Below are 21,038 nucleotides of genomic sequence, written 5' to 3' on the forward strand. Positions count from 1 at the left end.
CAAAAAGCTCTAAACTTTTTTGTTTCTCAGCTTCTACAGACCATTTACATTCCAGCAGGATGTCTATTTGTTATGAAGACAAAAAATTTTCAGCATAAGTAGGGTAGATGGGGGTCCAAGAATGACATTAAGGTAATTATCAACAATGGTAAATTTATCAGTTTGTCATCACCATCTATAAATGTTTCCATGGTTGCGTGCCATAAGGCATGGAGAACAGAAGGTCTGCAAGGGTTATTTCATTTACTCTTACCTTAGATTGCCTGTTCTTTTCATCCTTTCCAAGGGGTTGGATCCCAGGTTTTACAGTGTGTCTTTCTGTGAGGCTTTGTCCATTCCCTTGTGCATGGTTACTGCCTCTGGGTTCCCCTGTAGCCCCACACCTTTCTGAGGGGGACAGTAGTTCAGCTACTGCTCCTCCCACCCATATAATATTTCCAGCCATCCAGCTTTTTTACCTTGTTTGGCTGTTTTTCAACCCATTATTAGTACTCTGTATATATCACTTGCCTGTCTCATATGTTCGTTGTGTGTTAATACTGACTATATCAAATGGGACTACTATCACGTGTCACACAGGTGCAGGACCAAAACCTAAACCCATTAAAAGCAGCTAGGGAAGGGATGGTTGGGAATAGAGGGATTTCCCCACCTCTGTCTTTTCCTTTCTGGATTTTAGTAAATCTTGTAGTCTTTCCAGGGAGTTGACATCAAGTTCTGGCTTAGGCTTAAATATGATATATTCACCCCAAGTCTAAAAGAATCTTAAAAATGAACAAACAAATCCCGGAGTGGTGAGCAGATGTAGCGGCATCAGATGGTTTAATCGTTTGCACTCCAATCACTGCAATAAAGTTAAATAATTTTAACAGCTTTTATTGCTGACTCTTTCCTGATCAGACCTTTCTGTTAGCCTACAGTGCACAGTACAGCAGCAATCCAGAAATCCTCAGACAGGACTAAATACCAAAACTGGTTTGTGTCTTTGGCAGGTACTCAATGTGGGATTAAATACAGTACATTTAACTTGCTTGCATTCCCATGAGTCTTACTATTGTCAGAGAAATTTAGCAGAGGGATGTATCTGATTCAGGCTGGTTTTCATTGCCTGGTTCTTTTTATTTTGACTCTTCTGATAGGAGGTTGAACAATAAACAGAAGCATTGCTGTCTAGATAACTGTTTTCTGAAGGACAAACAAAGAGCAGATCAAAATGGTGCTTGATGGCTTATTATTCTCTCCCTCACTAGGTGCTAGTGAAGCTGGCTGAATGGTATATGGCAGCACACCACATCTATGCCTGCTGACTTTGTAGTGGAGCAGTTTTAGGACTTTACAGTAGCTTAAATTAATCCAGGAGATATTTTCATTTGCACAGCAGAAACCAATCCCCATCCTGCTTTTTTTTTCCTCTTTCAGTTTCTGCAGAACAGGGCAGAGAAGATGATCTGCTCTCAGGACAGACAGGGAATGAATTAGCAACTTCCTGCAAAGCAATCACAACTTTTTTTTTTTTTTTTTAAAAACCCAACAAACTATTCTACCTATCTTTGCAAGACCTTACCTCCCTATGCCCTGATTGTCTTCATGCAACAGCAGAGATCTGGGAAAGGCCCACAGGGGCTTCTCTTTCAGCTTCTATGTGCTAAGTTAAAAGAGGAAAACACATTTGTTCTCTAAATAAATATTTCTTATTGAAATTAACATGCGTGTGGATAAGAGAAATGGCTATTTTACTGTAAAGATACACGGACTATTCTGAGCTCTGCACTTGTTAAGAGGAGCAGATATTTTGCAATGTTTCTCTGTGTCTTCTGGGACCATCTACATTTTGCTTGGGGAGCTTTTAACTTTCTCAGAGATTTTTTTCAGCAGTGCCTTTTATCTCAACTTTCAATTTGTTCCCCTTATGACCCACAAGGTTAAATCAACTTTAGAAACTACCAGAAATGTGATGTAGAGACTGGAAGTAGAGAAGAGACCACACAAACAAGAGTTTTCCTGTTTTCCTACACTGTACCCTTAGAGTTTAACCTAGAACGGATCATGGACTGAAGCTTTCTGCATGTCTAAAATACTTCACAAATTCCCTCTAGCTTCTAGCAGTTATTTTTGATCATTATTGACCATGTCCATATTTGTACCAGCATGCTAAGGGAGGAGGAGTAATGTTCTGGTAGATGTCCCCAGAGCAAACAAGTCTAGCTATGCTCCAAAAATTAAATTTCCCCCAATGGCTCCAAAAATGGACTTTAATTATTTTCTTTTGATTTTTGTCACTGTGGCATGTTTTGCTAATTTCTTTCCCCTAGTTTTTCCTCATACGCTGGGAAAAAAGTGAATAATGAGTGGGTGGGGTTTTTCCCCCTGTTAATATTAGGATCACAGGTATTTCTTTCCTCCCTGGTTATATATAATAAATAAATTTGCAGCTCTTGAAAAAAAAATGTAAATAATTTAAATTCAGTACAAGTACTGCCAATGATAATTAAATTGTTTTCATCTTCTGACTTGTCACAGTTTAACTAAGTCAGTGACCCACAAAATTAGTTCCTTATACCACTTCCAGGTGATCCACTGAACTGATCCTATCATAATGCAGAGGAATGCAATTAAAGCAGGAGAAGACCTTACCATTCCAGAAAGATTCAACTGAATACACACCTTTCTTTTAGCACACCCTTCATGTGATCTCTGTCCTTGCTTAGGCTAATGAGATAAGAAATGAAGCCACTCAGAAAGCTTCTTTTGATGACAGGAGAAAATGATGTCTAGTTAAAATTCAGCCATGATCAAAGGCACAAGTGTTACAAAAAACTGGAAGAGAACCTGGCACCAGATGGTAGAACAAGACCGCAGAGGGACAACAGTAATAAATATAATCCTAAATGCAGGAAAACATGTGCAAAATAGCACGCACCGATCATCAAACCCTGCTATAAGCACACAATATTATTTAAACTTAATCATTAAGAAAGATAGAACTGACATGAGGACCTTGCTATCCTCTCAAAGGCTCCGTCTTTATTACTCCCACATGTAAAGTAGCAAAGCAGGATTACTGCTAAGGGGTTACTGGTAATGCATTTTGTGGCCTTAGTTCAAGATGAGGCCCAAAGGTGACTCTGCCTGACTCCCATAAAGCAGGAAAAAGAATACAAATAAATCGGTGAATCATAGAACTGAAGATAACAACTACAAGGAAAAATAAGTGCGCTCAGAAAAGATCTGTGCTGAGAACTAAAGGTCTTTCTTTTCTTCTGATCACAGATGGAGTATTAAAAATTAATGTAAGCTCTACCAGAAAAGAACTTGACAGTCCTATTTTGAGACTCATTTCACTTCGTCTCTTTTCCCTGTCTCGCAGAACATTAATGCCAAAACATTCAAAAGAAGTTCTCTAGGGCTTGATTTGCACATTCGCAGATATGCTGGGAAGCACTTGAAAAAGGGACTTTGAGTGCTTATTTTATAGATACCTGATGGGGGAAACACTTAACAGACCCTAGTTCCCTACAGGCAGATCCTCAGCACTTTCCGAAAAATCAGGTCCCCCAAAGGCTGATGGTCTCCAGAAAACTGGGTGTCAAACTCAGACAGCAAGGACCAGTAGCCATTTTCAATTATATTGGCATGAGAGCTCTAAGGATTTCAACTTCACTTTCAGAAATAAACTCCCAAGTCAAAGCAAGATCCAAGCCTCACAAAGCCAGGAGAAATAGGCTGTTAAACTAGTTAAAACTGGATGTTTGTAAAGGTATTTAGGCACTTTAAAATTACATATCAGTATACTGATAGTCTACATTCAACTAAATATCTGGGCCGTGATCATTTAAGTGTCTTAAGATTTATTTTCTATATCAAGGTTCCAAGTCTTTGGAGTGGTGCAACCTAAATTCCCCCTAAATAGAGAGTCTTTCAACAGATATGGCATTTTAGTTCAGTTTTTATTTTCTTCTTTTATTCAGAGAATTTACAAACCATCAGTGGAAACTACAGAGACCAAATATAAAACAATTGTAAGGTCCATTTTTTTCCAGACAATCTTTGGAAGACATTATCTCTAGCCTGTTGTGTTCAGGTGAGCTCCACGTACCATGCTCAGATTGAAGGTGTGCTGAATTGCCCACAAAGGATAAAGACTGAAAGTGCTGGATAGGGATAGCAAAGGTGGAGAGACCAGGCTAGAGACCATCCTTGGGATCACGCGGGATCCCATGCAGCCAGCATATTCAGCAGCATAGTACCCAGCCCCAGAGGCATCACAAACAGCCTGCCTGCTCTACAGAGAGTAAGCTGACCTCAAAGCTGTTCTCCCAGCTTTATCAAAGTCTACATGGGCATAATCCATGCTAGACCCATATGCAGCATCTCAGCTCCCTAAGTTATTTGCAAAACTCATTAGTTCCTAGACATGGCTATCTATTTCAAATGTAGTTTGCAACAATATCTGGGGGGCGGTGGTCACTGGTTCAGGGCTGCCTCATACAGATTGTTCAGGGTTCAGCTAGAGAGCTAGAGTCCCGCACAGCACTGCTACGTACCACCCTTCTGTCACATTATTGTACATCCAATGACATTAAAAACATGAGTGTTTTCATTTCAGGAGAAGCATTAACAAATTGGAAGGGATTTGGAGAGAGGTAACAAATAGGATGGGGGCTTAAGCATTAACTCATCGTGCAAAATAATTTGAGCTATGAATATGGGTTTTTCTTGGCCAAATGATGACTAATTGGATATTCAGGAGTCATCTACAAGTATTTCAAGTATGTAAGACACTTCTGAAAAAAGTTGTATACGACAGGCCAAGCCACAATTATGAAAGGTCAAAAGAGCAAGAACGAGGCAGTCAGGGAGAGTAAGAGAAAGGCTATAGGGTCTTAAATACCAGCCACAGGCTAAACTCTGGGAACAGCTCCATCAGCTAGTCAAATCCTTCTCCCCGCTTTTCAGAAAATCTGATATTTTTCATTAAAACCTCTGCCAGTGTAAATCCATCTAGTGCTACTGTATAATGATGCTGTACTGGTTAAAGATCTGATCCAGAACTGCTAAGTTTTGTACAGATATGAGAAATGCCATATCATCCACATATCAAACTAAAGTCTATGGGAGAGGTTTCTTCTCCACTCCTTCAGCCTACAAGACTTCAGAACAAGACCCTTAGCAGCTCAAAAGCTGTCCTCAACAGTTCTAGCCACACTATTATCTCTCTGTGACAACTGGGGATTTGTATTTTTCTAATTTCCCTCAACCCTTCATTTCACCAAGTTATCCTCTACTCTTGTTATGATTAGGGAACAAAAAAGAATCAGTAGCTCATCGAAAAGATTAACTCATCAAAATTTTGGTTAGTCAGGGCCTTCCTTTAAACCACTACTAAACAGGACACCTTTGGAGCACAGCTATCCAGAGAAATATCTGCAGGAGCTGATTTTTTCCATTTTCCTGCAGATTGTTGTGCAAGGCATAGCTCTCAACAGCTCCTTCTTTCTCCTTGAAGTAAACTACATTGCACCAGGAGGCAAGTCCAACCTCCAGCTTTCCTCTGCGAGAAAGATGTCAGGTTGTCAAGAAACCTTGCTAGCTAAGAGCAAGCCATTTACATACTCCACCTTATGTTGGACCTGTTTAGCTTCAAGTTGCCAAGCAACAGCTACCCTCAAGACTCATCAAATCAATGCAGCAGCAGTATGGGAAATTACAAGGCAAAAGGTTCTGGGATCCATTTATCTGGCTTTTTGCAAGTTCATATCATGTACAATTGAAAGTCAAAAGGTGACTAACACTAAAGGCTGAACCCAAGAGCATCAGCATTGGAAGCAGAGGCTATGAGCTGCCAGGGCAATAATAGACTTTTAGCCACTGCAGAACAAGCCCAGAGAAGGCTGCACTGCCATCCAATCTTCCCTTCATGAGGCTTGTTGGGACAGTAGGTGGGACGTTTTCTTGAAGCTCCAAAAATAAGAATTTTATTTTTATGAGGAATTCATGCTGAACACCTTGATTCAGCCATAAATGGATTATCTGGCAATTTTATCTGAAAGTGAAAATATGACAACAGTCATATTACTACTCTCTGTGTGCCACTGACTGCAGAAATTGGTAGGCTGCAATCCCAAGGAACAAAATACATTCAGTAAGATTCTTGGTTTGATTCCTTTGCCTGCTTTCTTTGTCGAGCACAAAAAAGCGAAGGGCACAGCTTTCTTTCTAGTTTAATTTGCATGTTACAGCCCTGCTTTGCTGCACAAAATTAAAAACTGAAAAGGCAGTAAGTGGAAAACTAATTAAAAACAACAAAAACTCACAGAAAGTTAAAACCACAGAAAAAAATGTGACAATAGCCTGAGGGAATGCATCAAGGAATGAAGGGGTCTGAATAGCCTGGCTTTCAGGTGACATGAGAAACCAGAGGGCAGGTGGTGACTTTAAAAGATGATAAAGGTGGAGGAAGCATGGAGATTGACTGAGCTTTCAGCAGTTGCAAAGGGAGCACAGGCTAGAAGAGATGCAAAGAGCAAATGCTGATGTTCCTGTCTTTGTTCAGCTCTAAGCCCAGAGATGAAAATAACTGAGTAGATAGGAATTTATGAATAATAAGAACAAACAGGATTTTTAAGAAGGAAGGAAGAAACCCTGGGTTTGAATCTCCCTTAAGACCCGCTGTCACAGTGCTCCTGTGGTTCTGGAAGAAAGGAGCTTAGAAGTGCCAAATTTGGTTGGCTGGAGTGATTGTAGATGCTCAGCAAGCCACAGGTATCCATCAGAGAGAGGACAGCAGGGGCATACACAGAGGGACATGAGAACGCTTAGGGAAAAACAGGCCTCAGAGGTGTAAGCAACTGTCAGAAGACTGGAGTGCAGCTTCCCCTATAGCCATACCATCTGCATTTTCAGTCTGCTTAATATTTTTATGTTACCATTTGAAGAAAAACTTACACCTCTTAGATTACATTTCCATTCAGTGTCATTAATGTGTTTTGCTAGGATATACAAGAATCCAAGGATTTTTTTTTTTTAATGTGATTAATTCAGTGAATAGACTTCTTATCTGAGCTGGTCTTAAATGGTCTTTTGGAAAGATTTCTGCAAATTCAGACTTGGACTCTACTGATGAAAACCTTCAAGTAAAATCTTGGCTTACCTCTAGCTGAAGTCAGTGTAGCCAAAATCTTACCCTTAATGTATTTTCCCCTTCAGTTATGCCTCTGCCCACTAACAAGATGGGCGGGTTGTAACGCATAGACGGGATACAAGCAGCCCTCAGAAGAGGAGCAGAAGCATCATCTCCCCCTTTGTAATAAGGGCCCTACCCACTAAACTTCAGCATTACATACACAGAATCTGTGCTGTCTCATACACAGCATCTCAAACTCTCATTTGTACAGAGGGAGAGCAGGACCCCTTTCTACCCAGCCTCCAGCCTGGCCAAAGTGACACTTTCCAGGGAGAGGAGGGATCCCAGCCTGAGCTCTCACACCCAGAGAAGACCATTGAAGCTTCATCTAGAAACACATAAAAGGGACCTGAGGCTTATACACACGTAAGCTGTGTTTTATGAGTAAGGGGTGTCTGTCACTCCTTTATACATGGTGGTGTTATGGCAAGCTCCTCGGGGTGGGAGGAGGAACATCTTGTTCTTGTATCTTAAATAGTCTTCCCCCAGAAATTCAGCTCCACTGTCAACTCTGAAGTACCCCCAGCCATCATGAGAAGAACATTTTTCAAAGGACTGAGAAATTTGGAGCAATAGATCAACATACAGATTCAGGATGAAAGTGTTTGTCTTCCCTTCCTATGTATCTTCTAAACTGTGTTTCATGCAATTTGGTCCTTTCTTGGCTGTGTGGTCTTTCATCTGCCTGTGCCTCAGGTCTCCTCAGAAAAACAGTCCTAGTACTTCCCTGGCTTCCAGCAAGGTAGTAAGAATAAAAAGATAATGAAGCATTCAGACTACTGTGTGGGGACCCCAAAAGATACTTTAAATGCCTAAAGCAGGCTTCATCAGCAACAACAACAATAAGAGCCTGATTAGCTGAAAAGCCAGATTTCAAGCAGAAAGCCTGTCTGAGCTATGTACCTGTAAGGAGTGATCAGCAGTCTTTTGTAAAAGAAAGGTCATGTATCACCAATCGACATTTTGTTTTACTATGAATAAGGACAAATATGAAACAGAAGACCCAAAATGTGTTTAAATATTCTCATGAAGATGCACACACAAACCCAATCTCCAGTCCCATGCCATAGAGCAGGGGCACTGAGCAATTTATTGGGTTTCAATAAAACATTCTGAAAATGTGCCTCAGGACTGACAGCTGCAAGCAAAGAGAACAGAGTGGTTGGATATGTAAAGACAGGAATTCTAAAAGTGAAAAGAAGGTGGTAGTGAGTCTGCCACTTAAGGTCCAGGCTCCACTGAAATACAATTACAGCGCTAAGCCGTGAGTTAAAAAGATAATTCAAATTGAGAAAGTGAGTTAAGTAAAGCTACTCTAGGGTTAGGCATGAGGAGCAGGGGTCTTCTTGGAAAGCATTTCAAGGTTTCAATCCATTTGGATTAAATTTCCAACTTGGAAACTTAAACACATGCTGGATAGTTTGCTCCAATTTTGCTGGATGCAAGTCTGTATATGCCATGTGCAAACAGCAGGATGCAGTGAAATGGATGAAACATGCACAACAAATAACTTAGGTTATATCCCAAAGCAGATGTTTTTGGGTTTTGTTTGGAGAGTCTTTACTTTCCACAGCGGGCTGCTCAGCAACTTGCACAGGCAATATGTGAGAGTGTATTGGACTTGGAAATGAAGATGCTTCAGTTATGGTTTATAACATTTCTGAAGCCATCTGGTTAAAAAAGTGGTGTGAGTGGACTGGAATGATCTGTAGTTCTCAACACTCAGAAATACCTTTAACCGTATGGACCCTATGACATTTAACATACATGCTTTGCAATATGTTACATTTGCATAAAGAATGTATGAGAAGCCTGGCTGGGAGCAACTCATGGTTCATATATTGCTCACTTACAGAAAAGAGCAGAAGCACCTAGTTTGCATCGTTCACCCTCATGTCCTGGCAAGGAAAACCTGCTGTTAAAGGGAGAAGAGCCAGGCATACGCAGAAACAGGACCAGTCATTCGGCCTGTGTCACATCCATAAGACACAGGGAAAAACAGCTCCAGCTCAGAGAAGGAGCTGGTAGCATATACTGTGCCAGGTGACATTTTGCTCTCCCAAGCTTCTGGCACTGAAAGATATTCATATATTTACAACCTTTCTTAAGGTCATCTCTGCTGTGTCTCCAGCTGAGCCATTAAATATTAATTGGACCTGTTTTCCAAAAATAAAAAGCAGAACCTCTAATTTACTTGTGTAATTAACACCTCCCACAAACCAGGTGTCCCTCTGAACCAGACCGAACAAGCCATTTGCACTTCACAATCCTGAAATATGCTATGTCCTTTAGAGACAGACACACAGTTGCTTGTTCTTTCTGCATGCACAAATGCACATAATTATTTTTGGGGAAAAAAAGCCTTAAATATAATAGAAAATATGCCCTACAGGTGATGTAATCAAATCTTCCCACTCACACAGGATAGTCCTCTTCAATTTTTTTTTTTTTTTTTTCCAAGCACTTTACCTAGATGAGTTTGAACATCTTATCACAGGTCATTTTACTTAAGAAGGCTCAATGTTGCTAGATTTCTCAAAGAGCTCAAATTTTAACCCATAATTGTGAAGAGCACGATTCCTCTCTGGTCGTTTAAGAGCATTTGCATTAAATAACTTCAGTTGCCACATGTTTAACCATGTAATAAGCCTAATATTGCAATTAACTCTGAAATTTAAGTTCAGTACCACCATTACTCATGTTAAAACAAGGTAAATATGTATTCAGTAATCACTGAGCTGCGCAGATTATTTACAAAAGTTTATTAGGTGCCGATTTACCCAGATGAATAATGTACCTGCTTTTCAGCGGGGCTAATGAATTTGTGGGTTGAAAATTCACAGAACCTGAGGTCCTCATTGCTCAGCTGCCATCTAAGCTCAGAGACACATGAGTTTTCAGTGCTGGACAACCCAAGAAAACTAGTTTTGTTTTTGCACTTGGACTGAAGCACATCTATCTTGTCAGGATTTAGCAAGCTGGAATCCAGCTCATACCTAAGCCATTTGGGAATCTGTAGTCTAAGGACTACTTCACCTTTATTGCCTCAGAAACTCACTCTGACTGTCAGACTTAGAGTTTACCAGCAATATAGGTGCTAGGCAAAAAAAAAAAAAAAAAAAATCCTATGGTTTTTGGAAGAGGCAACTCTCTGATAAAGAAATGTTGTAGCACTCACCTAGAAAGTAGGGCAGGCAGACTTGCTTCCTTCCTCTGTAAAGGCAGATTCAGAACTCCATCATGGATCTCACCAGAAAATATCCAAATCATCAGGCTTGGACATACTTTGGTGGAGGTGTGTTAAGAAAAAAAAAATTGAAGGTGAATGTCTCCTCAGTTGCACAGACTCATTAAAGGTTTGTTGTGCTGCAGAATTTATGCTCTGACTGCCATTAGGATGAGGGGGTCACCTCATCCTAAGGTGTAGCTCTCAACTGGGAAGGTGCAGTTCTCAACTCCAGTCTCCGCAGCCAAAATACAAGTTAGGAGAAGAGGAGAGGACTTTAGTTGATGATTCAGATTACAACCAGGGGCTGAAGAACCACAGCCCAGGAGCTTTTTAGACCCTGCTACTACTGCTGTAAGAAAATGAGGCTTCCCTCACATACTCTTTTAACAACTCACCATCATTTTTCCTAAGGAGCCACAGGTGGGTCACAGCTCCTTCTGCTAGGGAAGTCATCGTATCAGGCGGTTCCTACTGACCCCGTGGCATTTCCAACTCCACAACACAGCTGCCAGGTGTTTGCCAGTCTCTTGTCTCCTAGCAAAAGCCAATCCAGGCCATTGGGCAGGGAATCCAGATAAAGTTCCCTGGAGCACTACCTTTGAATTGGCAGGAACATGTCAATGGCAAGATGCCATTCTGGATATCACATTTCAGCTTTTTTGGAAATCTGATCCAAACTAAACCCTACCATGAGAACTGTGTATCCAATGTTCGTTTTGTCTAAAATGTCACTATGAGGGAATCCACAACCTTGCCACCTCTGGTGAATGCTCCCATCATGTAAGATACATGTTCTCACCTCCAGTATAGCACTAAATCCTTTGATCCTTTTTGCAGCATCCTAAAAAATGGGGGCAAAGTGTGATTTCCCCCTACCTCCTCCTATCCCCGAATAACCCCGAGCATGGTGAATGAAGCGCCAAGCTAACAGGAGTCTTGCATGCATCAGGAAGCTGGGGGAATGAAACGGAGACCTCTTACTGCTGGCTTAGGAGAGTAGAGTAAGCCCTTCTCTGGGGGGAGTGGGGAGGGGGTGGTGAGAAGGAGGCAGAAAGAAAAATTTACCAGCGGAACTGGCTGTGCATACTGAGCAGAGGAAGGTGCCTTCTGGTAATGCTAAACAAAGCACTTAAACTTTATTGCAAGTCAAGACTGAGAGGACTACAGCTGTCCTCGCCCTTCCTTAGTTTCTGGTGCCTTTACATTTGGAGCATAATGTAGACCTTAGCTTCCTAATTCTCTATGGAAATTAAATCTAGAAGACATTCTGGAACACCCAGCACAGGCTCAAAATATTTTTTTTTCCCCCCGTCTAGACCTAAGCACCTCTGGAGATGTTCAATGCTTTGTGAGGTTGAGTGGTATTGTAAAGTGTGTGCATGACAACACCCTCAACTGGCATGAATAAGCTTCATTAATTAACTTAATAGCAGCTGTAGCAGTTTAACTATGTCCTGTTTTATACCTTTAAAATGTGGCTTATAGTCTAACAGCTTTAGAAGTTTATTACTGTAATACCTTTAAAGTTCTTTTCTCCTCTAATATTTTCTTGATACTATGACAGAAAAAAATCAAAGTAAAGCTTTATTTCATTTGTACGTGTTGGCGGTGACAATTTAATACACTTAACGATATGTAACATATCCCTTTCTTAAAGTGAGTGCCATTTTGCTTAGGAAAGCAAAGGTAAGCTAATAATTGTAGGTATCATTAAACTCATGTTTATTCACAGATAAATGCTGTAGTCTATCAAAACTTTTTGGCACAAAACTGACTGAAAAATAACTGAAAATTTAGCATCCCTCCCACACCCCACAGAGGTATCTGGTCTTTATGTTGCAGCTGAAATGAAAGACTGAAGCATCAGGTATTTGTAGTGGGGGGGGGGAGGCATGTGGATGCAGACAGCAAGATAGTAAAACTGGAAAGATTCCATAGACAACTTTTTTTTTCCTGAAATACTGTATTTACACAAAATTGGAGAGAGTACAAATACCTCACTAAGAAGACAAAACCATTATAGTACATTCAATTTAAACACAGGCAGAACTATAGATGCAAAACACAGAGGCCTAAGGAACTTGCATGGCAAAAGAAAAAGCATCAGAAAGGCCTTAGAGATTAAAAGCAGGAGATAAGGAACATTGTATTTGTTACGCAGCATCACTTTTCCTTGACTTCAACGGGATTGCAGTAAGGTGCTCTCCTTCTTCCTCATCGTGGATGGCGCGAACAACCCTCTCAACGTGCTGACCGCTCAACACTGTTTTCGCAAAACAGTTAAGCGTGTACTTAATTTTCAGCACAGGAATAGAGCCATGAACTTAAAAGGAAATTATATTTGTGCCTAGTCACATGCTTATATGCTTAATTTGACCAGGAAGAGCCTTCTCAATGCTTAATAGGGTCAAGTCCATTGTTACATAAAAAATACATGTTCTTTACTATCTTCTTTCTTTTTGTTTCCTTAAAATATACTTTAGAATTGCTTTAATTTCCCCGTATGTACTTGATTAGAAAATAGTAGTTTATTGAATGCCATAGAATATTTTTAATCATGTCTTATAGAATCGAAGGAATATTGTTCAAAAATAATTCCCATGTTTTTCCAAAGCCTGTTTAGATTTAAAAATAAATAAAAAAGGAAAATACATATAATAATAAAGCAGCTTTGTGTTTCTGGGCATTTGGCAGCAGGTCTGTTATAATATCTCTCAGACATCTCTTGAAATCTGTTAAAATCACCAGGTTAATTGATCATTATAAAAGAAAAGATTGTACAATATTATTACAATCCACCAAATATAGCCAATGCATGAAATATTTTACATATTATATACCCTTTAAAAAGAATTTATATATTTTAGCCTCTTCTTCGAAAACAGATAGCTTCTGAAGTAATATATCTTAAACACAGTGGTATCTGTCACTTCTACTCTCTAACTGATTTTTTTTTTCTGAATAAAAGCTTGTTTGAATAGGACTACTAGCTCAGTGATGGAACTACAGTGCTATTTAACTAAATTCCATATATGTCTTCATTACTGTTGCTGCAATTATTGTCATCACATACCACTGAAGTGCTAAATATTAGTAACTCAGATATGCGGACTTTGGTTATGCTTGATAGAATACTGGCATATCAAATATATGTACCACTTCCTAAAGGCTATGTTACAATCATGATGCCTAGAAATAAATAAGAATAATAATAACAACCTCAGATTCAAAGTGCTGACCCATATCGCTCACTTGAGGCACCAATACAATAAATCAATCAATTAAAAGACTTATTTGTAATGTTCAAAACTAACAGAGCAGATCCAGGGCTGCCAAGTTACATGCGCAGCACAGTGGACTCTGAACCTCTCCTTCCGACCCGGGGATTCCTGTGGTCCCAGAAGATGCTGGAACATCATGTCTGATGTGGAACGCTCCAAAACATACCAAGTCTTCAGAAATGCAACATTAAAAAATTTCTAAGCTTCTCTAAAGCCTCCAAAGGCTCTCTTAAACTCCTCAAGCCTACGCCATTCACTTAGGGACAAGGCTTTGCTGTATATTGTACTTGGCTGCAGACCAGGGAAGAGCCTTTCATGGAAGTCCACAATGAAATGCACCGCATTAACGCAGCTTTCACACCCTGGAGACACTGTCGCCACTGTCAGCATGAGAGGGAAAAGGCGGCTTTCCAGCAGCAGCAAACACCTGTCTCATTTGAAGGGGAATGCTTTTCATGTTTTTAGTTTGTTCTGTGCAAACAGTAATCGTTTTCAGTGTCGAGAGAGCTGTTGTACCCTGATGATGGATACAGGTCCCTCTTAAGTATCCTATTAACGATGTTGATCATAACTTTTTTGTACTGTTGACGTAAAAGTGAGTAAACAAATGGATCTGATGCAGCCTTACTGTAGGTGAGGCACTTGCTTATAATTCCCCAGTAGTAATTTATGGTAACAAAAGGAAGGAGCTCTATCAACCTGTTAAACATTAAAGAGAGATGGAAACACTTGATTGTTATATTCACGCTGAGCCCAGTGCTCAACTCATGCTTCATGAAACATTAAAGTAACACTTATTTTCTTACAGCACACGGTCCCTGCAGGAGAAGGGCCCTGTACTTACTTACTCCTTGGATTTAATAAAGGCAAAGGGAACTTTCCTATCAAGGCCACTGGGAGACAACAGTCATTCCCTCTATGGAAAGAGAGAAAGGTGTGTTTTCAATGTTACTGCTACCATACATCAGAGATAAGAAAGTGCTGCAGTTTATTGCTCACTTTCTGAATTTAGAGAGTTGTGCTGGTAAGCGGTCAAAATCTTGGTGGCATAATTGACTACCTCTCTCCCATGGCAAGCTTGAGATAGACACAGGTGACTTGGGGCATCCAGGCTCACTTAACTCAGTTGCCTGAGTTCAGCTGTCTAGAGACACTTGAGACATTTGGGCGTAACCCCCTTGGCATCAGCCTGCTGCTCCTGGAAGCTGTGGGTCTCCTCTAGGTCCTGTGTCATATCTGCCAACCTATGTAAAGGTTTTGGATACTATGCAGCATCTCCAGACCAGAAATCTCGTCTAGATCACTGAATCCACCCCCTCAGATACAGAACAGTGAATCTGCATTACACCACTGCTGTGAATTATCACATATGCAAAGAGGATTCATGTTAGACCATCATAGTATGAAGAACAAAATGGTAGTATCTCAGAGAGGTTTGGGTGGCACCTGCAATCCCATAGTACGCTTAGGAGAACAATTGCATTACTTACCTGTGAAAGTTTCTGTGTGCACTTGGCTGACCACTAGTTTGGCCAAAGAAAACAAGGAGACAACACTTTTATCATCATTATATGACCAGCCAGCTGTCTCCAGAACTGTGTCTTCTGGTCTGTGCTTCACGGATGATTAGTGGCCTCAGCACCTCAGTTGAGATGGGTGTATTAATCATGGCGGGAGAAACTGCAACTAAGTTAAACTTTTTTTCCATAGAAGTGAGAGCAAACCCTCAGGCTATTCCAGCAGATGTCTGGCATCTGCAGTGGGCAAACTCTCCAGGAAGGTGGAAAGAAAAGGGTGAGAAATTTTTGTTATCTGTACATCTTTTGTGAAACCTTTTGCAGGAGCAAGAATATACTATTTTGCTAAATTCATCCCAGAAGAAAAAAAAAAGTTGCATGAGATAAAATAGCCCTTTTCTCTACCCTAAAACATCACTGTTTGAAGATGTAAGATCAGAAGCTTCCTCAAGGCTTGAAGAACCTTTTGGCCTCTTTCCAAAGTGCAGAGCTCCCAATTTGCAGGGTGTTGACTTTTGAAGCTGTTCTCATCCCTCTGCATAGAAAACCTGACTTGCCACCTCTAGGACTGAACATTGCAACAAGTGGTTGAACTCTGACAGGAAAATTTCTCATTTGTATGCATAGAAGTGAAATCATTCCTATGGCAAGTGCATTTAAAAAACAGAAGACTTCTGTTTGAAGTTGCTTGGAAAAAATTCCAGTGAATTCAAAACAGAGAGCACACAAAAACACAAAATGTGAGGAATAAATGAATGTACCAGACACAAAATGTGAGAAATAAATAAATGTACAATAAATGACACTTCCTGCATGGTTGCTCAGTTTTATCCCATCCTGTATATCACCCTAATACAAGAAATAGACATTTGAAATGTACATGATTGATTTTTTTATAAATACACTAAATAAGAAGAGTAAGGTATCTTTCAGTCAAGAAAATAGATGTATTACTATGTGTTCCCTTTAATGTATTATGGACCCAAACATAATTGCACTGAAGCCAACAGAAGAAAAATTACATGGATTTTAATAAGATAAAGCGCCTGGCCAAATCAAGTCAGCCTTAAAAATATCCATCTGAATGCATCTTTGTATCATTTTCTTGTTTTCAGTGCTTTTACAGAAAAGATGAAATTCATCTGTCGGCTCTTAGTGAACAGACGAATATATTGCTAATGCTCATAATCTCATTCATATTTTTGAAATGAGGAGCAAATACTGAGCTCGCAATGCAACCTGAGTCACCAGGCCAAAGAGCAAGAAAACAGGGGAGGAGATCTCTCACATTGCCTCCATAGAGATTGCTTCAGTGCCACCCCCCTAAATACTGGAATGGCGGAAGAATGGAAAAATGGGCATGGCAGCAAGTCCTCCAGCCTTGCCTCCACCACCACCTTTTATCTAGTGCTGCCTGGACACTGTCTTGCCTTTGGGGCAAAGAGCCTTTGAGGATGTCCTCCCCAAATTTGCTGTCACTGGACCAACTGAGTTCTTGTGACTGAGGCAGGAGCTGTACATTGACACACACATTTACGGAAACCAAGCCTCAGTGTTCTCTCTAGTCACACGTGAAGTACCAGTTTGTCACACATAGAAAATGCACCATCTCACATTTGCCAAGTGCAAGGTCTGAAAAAGGAAGTTGCTTTCATTTTAGAAGTCTATAAGAAATATCTCCACCCTGAAAAATGTGGCAACGCTGGAATTTGCTGAGCTTGGTAATGTTCAGATGGAAAGAAGATGGCAAAATCCACTTTGCTCAATATAATTATATCCTGATTATGGCAAAAGTGAATAGAAAATGACTCAGAATGTACTGAACAGCGATCAATTAACCTTTTAACTCTGTGATGTAATGTTAATATTTGTAATAATCCTTTCAACTGCAGAAAAAAAAATACAGGTGTCCAGGCAATCATTCAGGAATCCCTTTCAACATATAAATGGGAACTGAAAGAAATGTCATCCTAAAGGTTAAAAAACATTGTCATTTTTGTGCATGGGCCTAAATCTGTCCCCCTACCCATGTAAGAAAAGGGCAATGACAATGATCATAAACGGCCTATATATATGTGACTGTGTAAGTTCAGTGCCCTGAAGCTGGACAATTTCTGTAAGCCGGTGTGGCTGCAGACCCTAGCAGCTTGGCGGCAACCTTGAGAAAGCCCTCACAAGAGTGATTTTGCAGACTAGTGCACCTTCCTTGACAGAAGTCAGTTCTCTTCAAGGGTGTCTTGAACACACTGTGAAGTGGGAAATATTTTTAAAAAATCACTTGTGAAAGATGTAGTCCATTTTAGTTTAGAGATGAAAGGCTAAATCCTGAGGTGCTGCAATTCAGTATAGTTACATTGGCTTCCAGCTCACTGATTTATGCAAGATTTAAAAATAATAACCATATGTCGTATAAAGACTATACAAGTACAGAATGAGAATGATGCATGACTACTTAAAAAGGTGCAAACCACCAGGGTGGATGCCAACAGTTCTGGCCAGTTGAGGAGCATGGTGTTTCCTATACATTTTAAAAGTCTAATTACTGGTTTTCCTTGGAGGTAACTCTTGCACCTCATCACAAGGCCATGCTGCACCATTAGTGATATATTTACAGACATTAATGTTTCCAGACACAAACCTCATCTGACACATTATCAGCCTGGATAAATTTAAATTATGTCACCTCAGCTTCCAATAGCAGCAAGCTTGGCCTTATGCCTTTAAAAAAAAAAAAAAAAAGACCTGAGCTAATCAGGAAAAGCTGTCTGCTTTCCTCTCTATTGCTCAGGTTGTGCTAATAAGGAAGGGTGGTGAGTTTTTTAAACTGCTTTCATCTCCCACTGGCATGTAATTAATTCCTGGTACTTGTCCTAAAAGCCTCCTGCTCTTGGCAGAGGGGCCCAGACCTGGCTGCAATGAGGAGAGGGGAGCCAGAGGCTGCCGAGGCTTTGCCCAGCGGGCTGGGTGTGCGGGCAGGGTCGACCCCGGGTCTCCGTCAGGCTCTGGCACCCCAAAATTAGCTGTAGTCCCCCCCGGGCACCTGCGCATCAGAGAGCATACTGGTCCCGGAAAGTCCCCAACCCCAACAGGCGATACTAACCTGGTGATAATGTAGGGACCAAAACAGATCACGAACGACCCTATAAAAATACTTATTTTCTTGGTAGCCCGCTGCCGCCTCCGCTTCTGCTCATTAAGACAGCGCTGCTTCACACTGCAAGGGGAAAAGAGCAGTTAGTGGGTTAAGGCAAGAAGCCCGGAGGCGAGACGTGAGCCCAGGGGAGCGGGGAAGGACTCGCTCCCTGCCCGAGAGCCCCTGCCCCGGGGCAGGGAAGGGCAGGGCAGCCCCCGCGCCGGCCCGGGAGGAGAGCGGCAGCTCCCGGGGGAGGGGAGGGCAGCCCCGGCCCGGGAGGGGAGGGCGGCAGCTCCCGGGGGAGGGGAGGGCGGCCCCGGCCCGGGAGGGGAGGGCGGCAGCTCCCGGGGGAGGGGAGGGCGGCAGCTCCCGGGGAGGGGAGGGCGGCAGCTCCCGGGGGAGGGGAGGGCAGCCCCGGCCCCTCCGAGCCTGGGGACGATCGCCCTCACCAAAGCAGCGGCCCCCTGTTAAAGGGAGTTCGGGCAAGTGGGAGCACCCGGCGAGCGGGACTAGCGTTTAAACAAAGCAGACTAGAAACGCACAAGCTACCGTCTTCTGGCACCATAAGCAGCGTCTGAAACTAGAGGCAGAAGCGTTCTCCATGTGGCCGGGGTAGGCAGGAGCGCAGGGAAGGGTGCTGGGGGAGGCAGGGCAACCTCTCCGCCCGGGGTACCTACCGCAAGTGCCCCGGGGCTGTGAATACGAACACGCACGCATTACCTGGGGTGGATATCCACCAGCAAAACCAGAGTCTGCATGGTAATAATGTCTATCCGCTTGCAGTGGAACCGGGCAACTTTCAACACCTTTAAATAGGTGAAACACAAGATCACCAGCGACAGCATGAAACTGGTGGAGTGAAAGACGATGGTGAACACTGTAAACCTCCTCCGCTCTGTCTCTTCCTTCAGGTGCAAGGTGCAAGAGGCATAAACGCTGCTGTAATCTACCCACGAGTAAAACAAGGATACCAAGGGGAACGTGAGGGAGTGGAGCCACGAGTAGCCCATCAGTATCACAGCGTCCTTATACCGCATCTTGCTGGTGTAGCTTAAGGGGAACACCACGGCAATCCATTTGTCGATGCTGAGCGCTGCCATGCTCAGCATCGTGTTGGAAGTCAGGAAAGTTTCCAGGAAACCCACCGCTTTGCAGACGCAGCCCCCGAGGGGTTGCTGGTTCCTCAGGATCCCCAGCAGGGTAAAAGGCATGTTCAGGACGGTGAGGAGCAGGTTGCAAAAGGATAAGTTCACCAGGAAAACCCCGGCGACCTGCTTGCGGATCTCCGTACTGTAGACGAAGCATAGCAGCACCAGGAGGTTGGAGAGCAGAGAAACAACCAGCACCAGCACGAGGAGCAACGCCAGCAGCACGCCTGCCAAGTCCATCTCTCAGCGGGTCGCCTGGAGCGGGCGAGGGCAGGAGGAAGGGGGCATCCGAGCCGGCACCGCAGCCTCGCCTGCCGCCGCCCGCGGCCTCCCGCGCATGTTGCCGGCGGCGCGGGCCGGGGGACAGGGGCCGGGGGAGCGGGGAGCAGAGCCGGGGGCAGCGGGGTGTAGGGAGAGGAGCAGGGGGCGGGCGGCAGAGCCGAAAGTGCAGAGAGAGGGGCGAGGGGAGCGGGGCTGGGCGCCCGGCCGGGGCAGAGGGGAGAGTACCCGCGGGGGAGCGGGGCTGGAGTTCCCCGGTAGCGGTTCCAGGCAGCGGGGGAGCGGGGTCCGGGAGGAGTGCGGCTGGAGCCGAGGGTAGGGGCGCCGGGACACCCTGCGACCCGAGCCGGAGGTAGGGGGGAGGTCGGGGCACCCGGGGACCGGAGCCGGAGCTAGCGGGGCCGGGGCGCCCGGGGACCGGAGGCGGGGGAGCGGGGCCGGGAGCCGGAGCCGGGGGCGCGGTGCTCCCTGCGCGCTGTCCGCGGTGCTGAAGCGGGCGCTGCCCCGACGGCCGCGCCGCCCTCGCTTCAGGCCGCGGTCCGCCGTCCCCCCCGCGCCGGCGCCCGCTCCATGGCCCACCGCGGCTCCCCGCTCCGCCGGGCTCACGGCCTCCTTCAGGCACTGAGCATCTTCCCCCAGTGCCCAGCCCCTGAAATACTCCAGCCGCGGAGCCTCCCGCGGCGACTCATGCGCAGACGAGCGGCTGCGAGGCACAGGCTCAGCCAGGGATCGCGGAGTCGATCTGATCCACTCCCGGACCGCAGGCGAGAGCAACAGGAAGCCCAACTTTTCGCTAATGCGCAGCTCAGGAAGGATCAGACCTGGCGACGAGTTGCTAGTAGCTAATCCCTGCGCTGTGGTCTGGCACACCCTGAGCACACCGACTGCGTCCAGCGTTCCTGGAACCTGTCGAAAAGCTAGCATCTGTGCCTCTTGGAAGGTTTCCCCCCCTCCATCTGAGGGATTACTTGCCCTTTTCCCCCCTTTTGTTTCGTAGCACCTAGAGGAGCTATGGTCGCCCTCTGCGTGTTCCCATCGGCCAGCAATGAGGGATGTTGCTTGGTTAGAGACTTCACTTTGGCCGCTTGGACTCACACTTTCAAAGCCCCAGCTGCGGAACAAGTGCTCACATTAGGGTGGTGCTGGCACATTCTGTGGAAAACTAAAGTCTCTTTCTTACCATTTTCCATTTACACTGTCAACACAACAGCTCGATAGTAAGAAAGGTTCTTTCAGTTATCACATCGTGGCAAAAGCTGAAAATACAG

The 21,038-nt window shown here is 43.6% G+C and overlaps 1 protein-coding gene across 1 annotated transcript; it reads right to left on the minus strand.

The window, feature by feature from the left end:
- Nucleotides 1-14,154: 14,154 nt before the first annotated feature.
- GPR78 (G protein-coupled receptor 78) lies at nt 14,155-19,731 on the minus strand. The gene is made up of 3 exons (XM_059818151.1): nt 19,064-19,731; nt 18,311-18,424; nt 14,155-14,392 (listed from the first exon to the last, which is right to left on the minus strand). The coding sequence occupies exons 1-3, from the start codon at nt 19,729-19,731 to the stop codon at nt 14,155-14,157; spliced, it is 1,020 nt and encodes a 339-aa protein (XP_059674134.1).
- Between the last annotated feature and the right edge of the window lie 1,307 nt (nt 19,732-21,038).

Source organism: Gavia stellata, chromosome 5, assembly GCF_030936135.1.
Source record: "Gavia stellata isolate bGavSte3 chromosome 5, bGavSte3.hap2, whole genome shotgun sequence".
NCBI lineage: Eukaryota > Metazoa > Chordata > Aves > Gaviiformes > Gaviidae > Gavia > Gavia stellata.

Coding starts and splice junctions, on each gene's coding strand:
- GPR78 (XM_059818151.1), bottom strand. CDS start 19,731: ATGGACTTGGCAGGCGTGCTGCTGGCGTTGCTCCTCGTGCTGGTGCTG. Junction 18,425..19,063: donor CTGGTGGATATCCACCCCAG/GTAATGCGTGCG, acceptor TTCCCCTTGCAG/TGTGAAGCAGCGCTGTCTTA. Junction 14,393..18,310: donor GGTCCCTACATTATCACCAG/GTTAGTATCGCC, acceptor AATGTTTAACAG/GTTGATAGAGCTCCTTCCTT.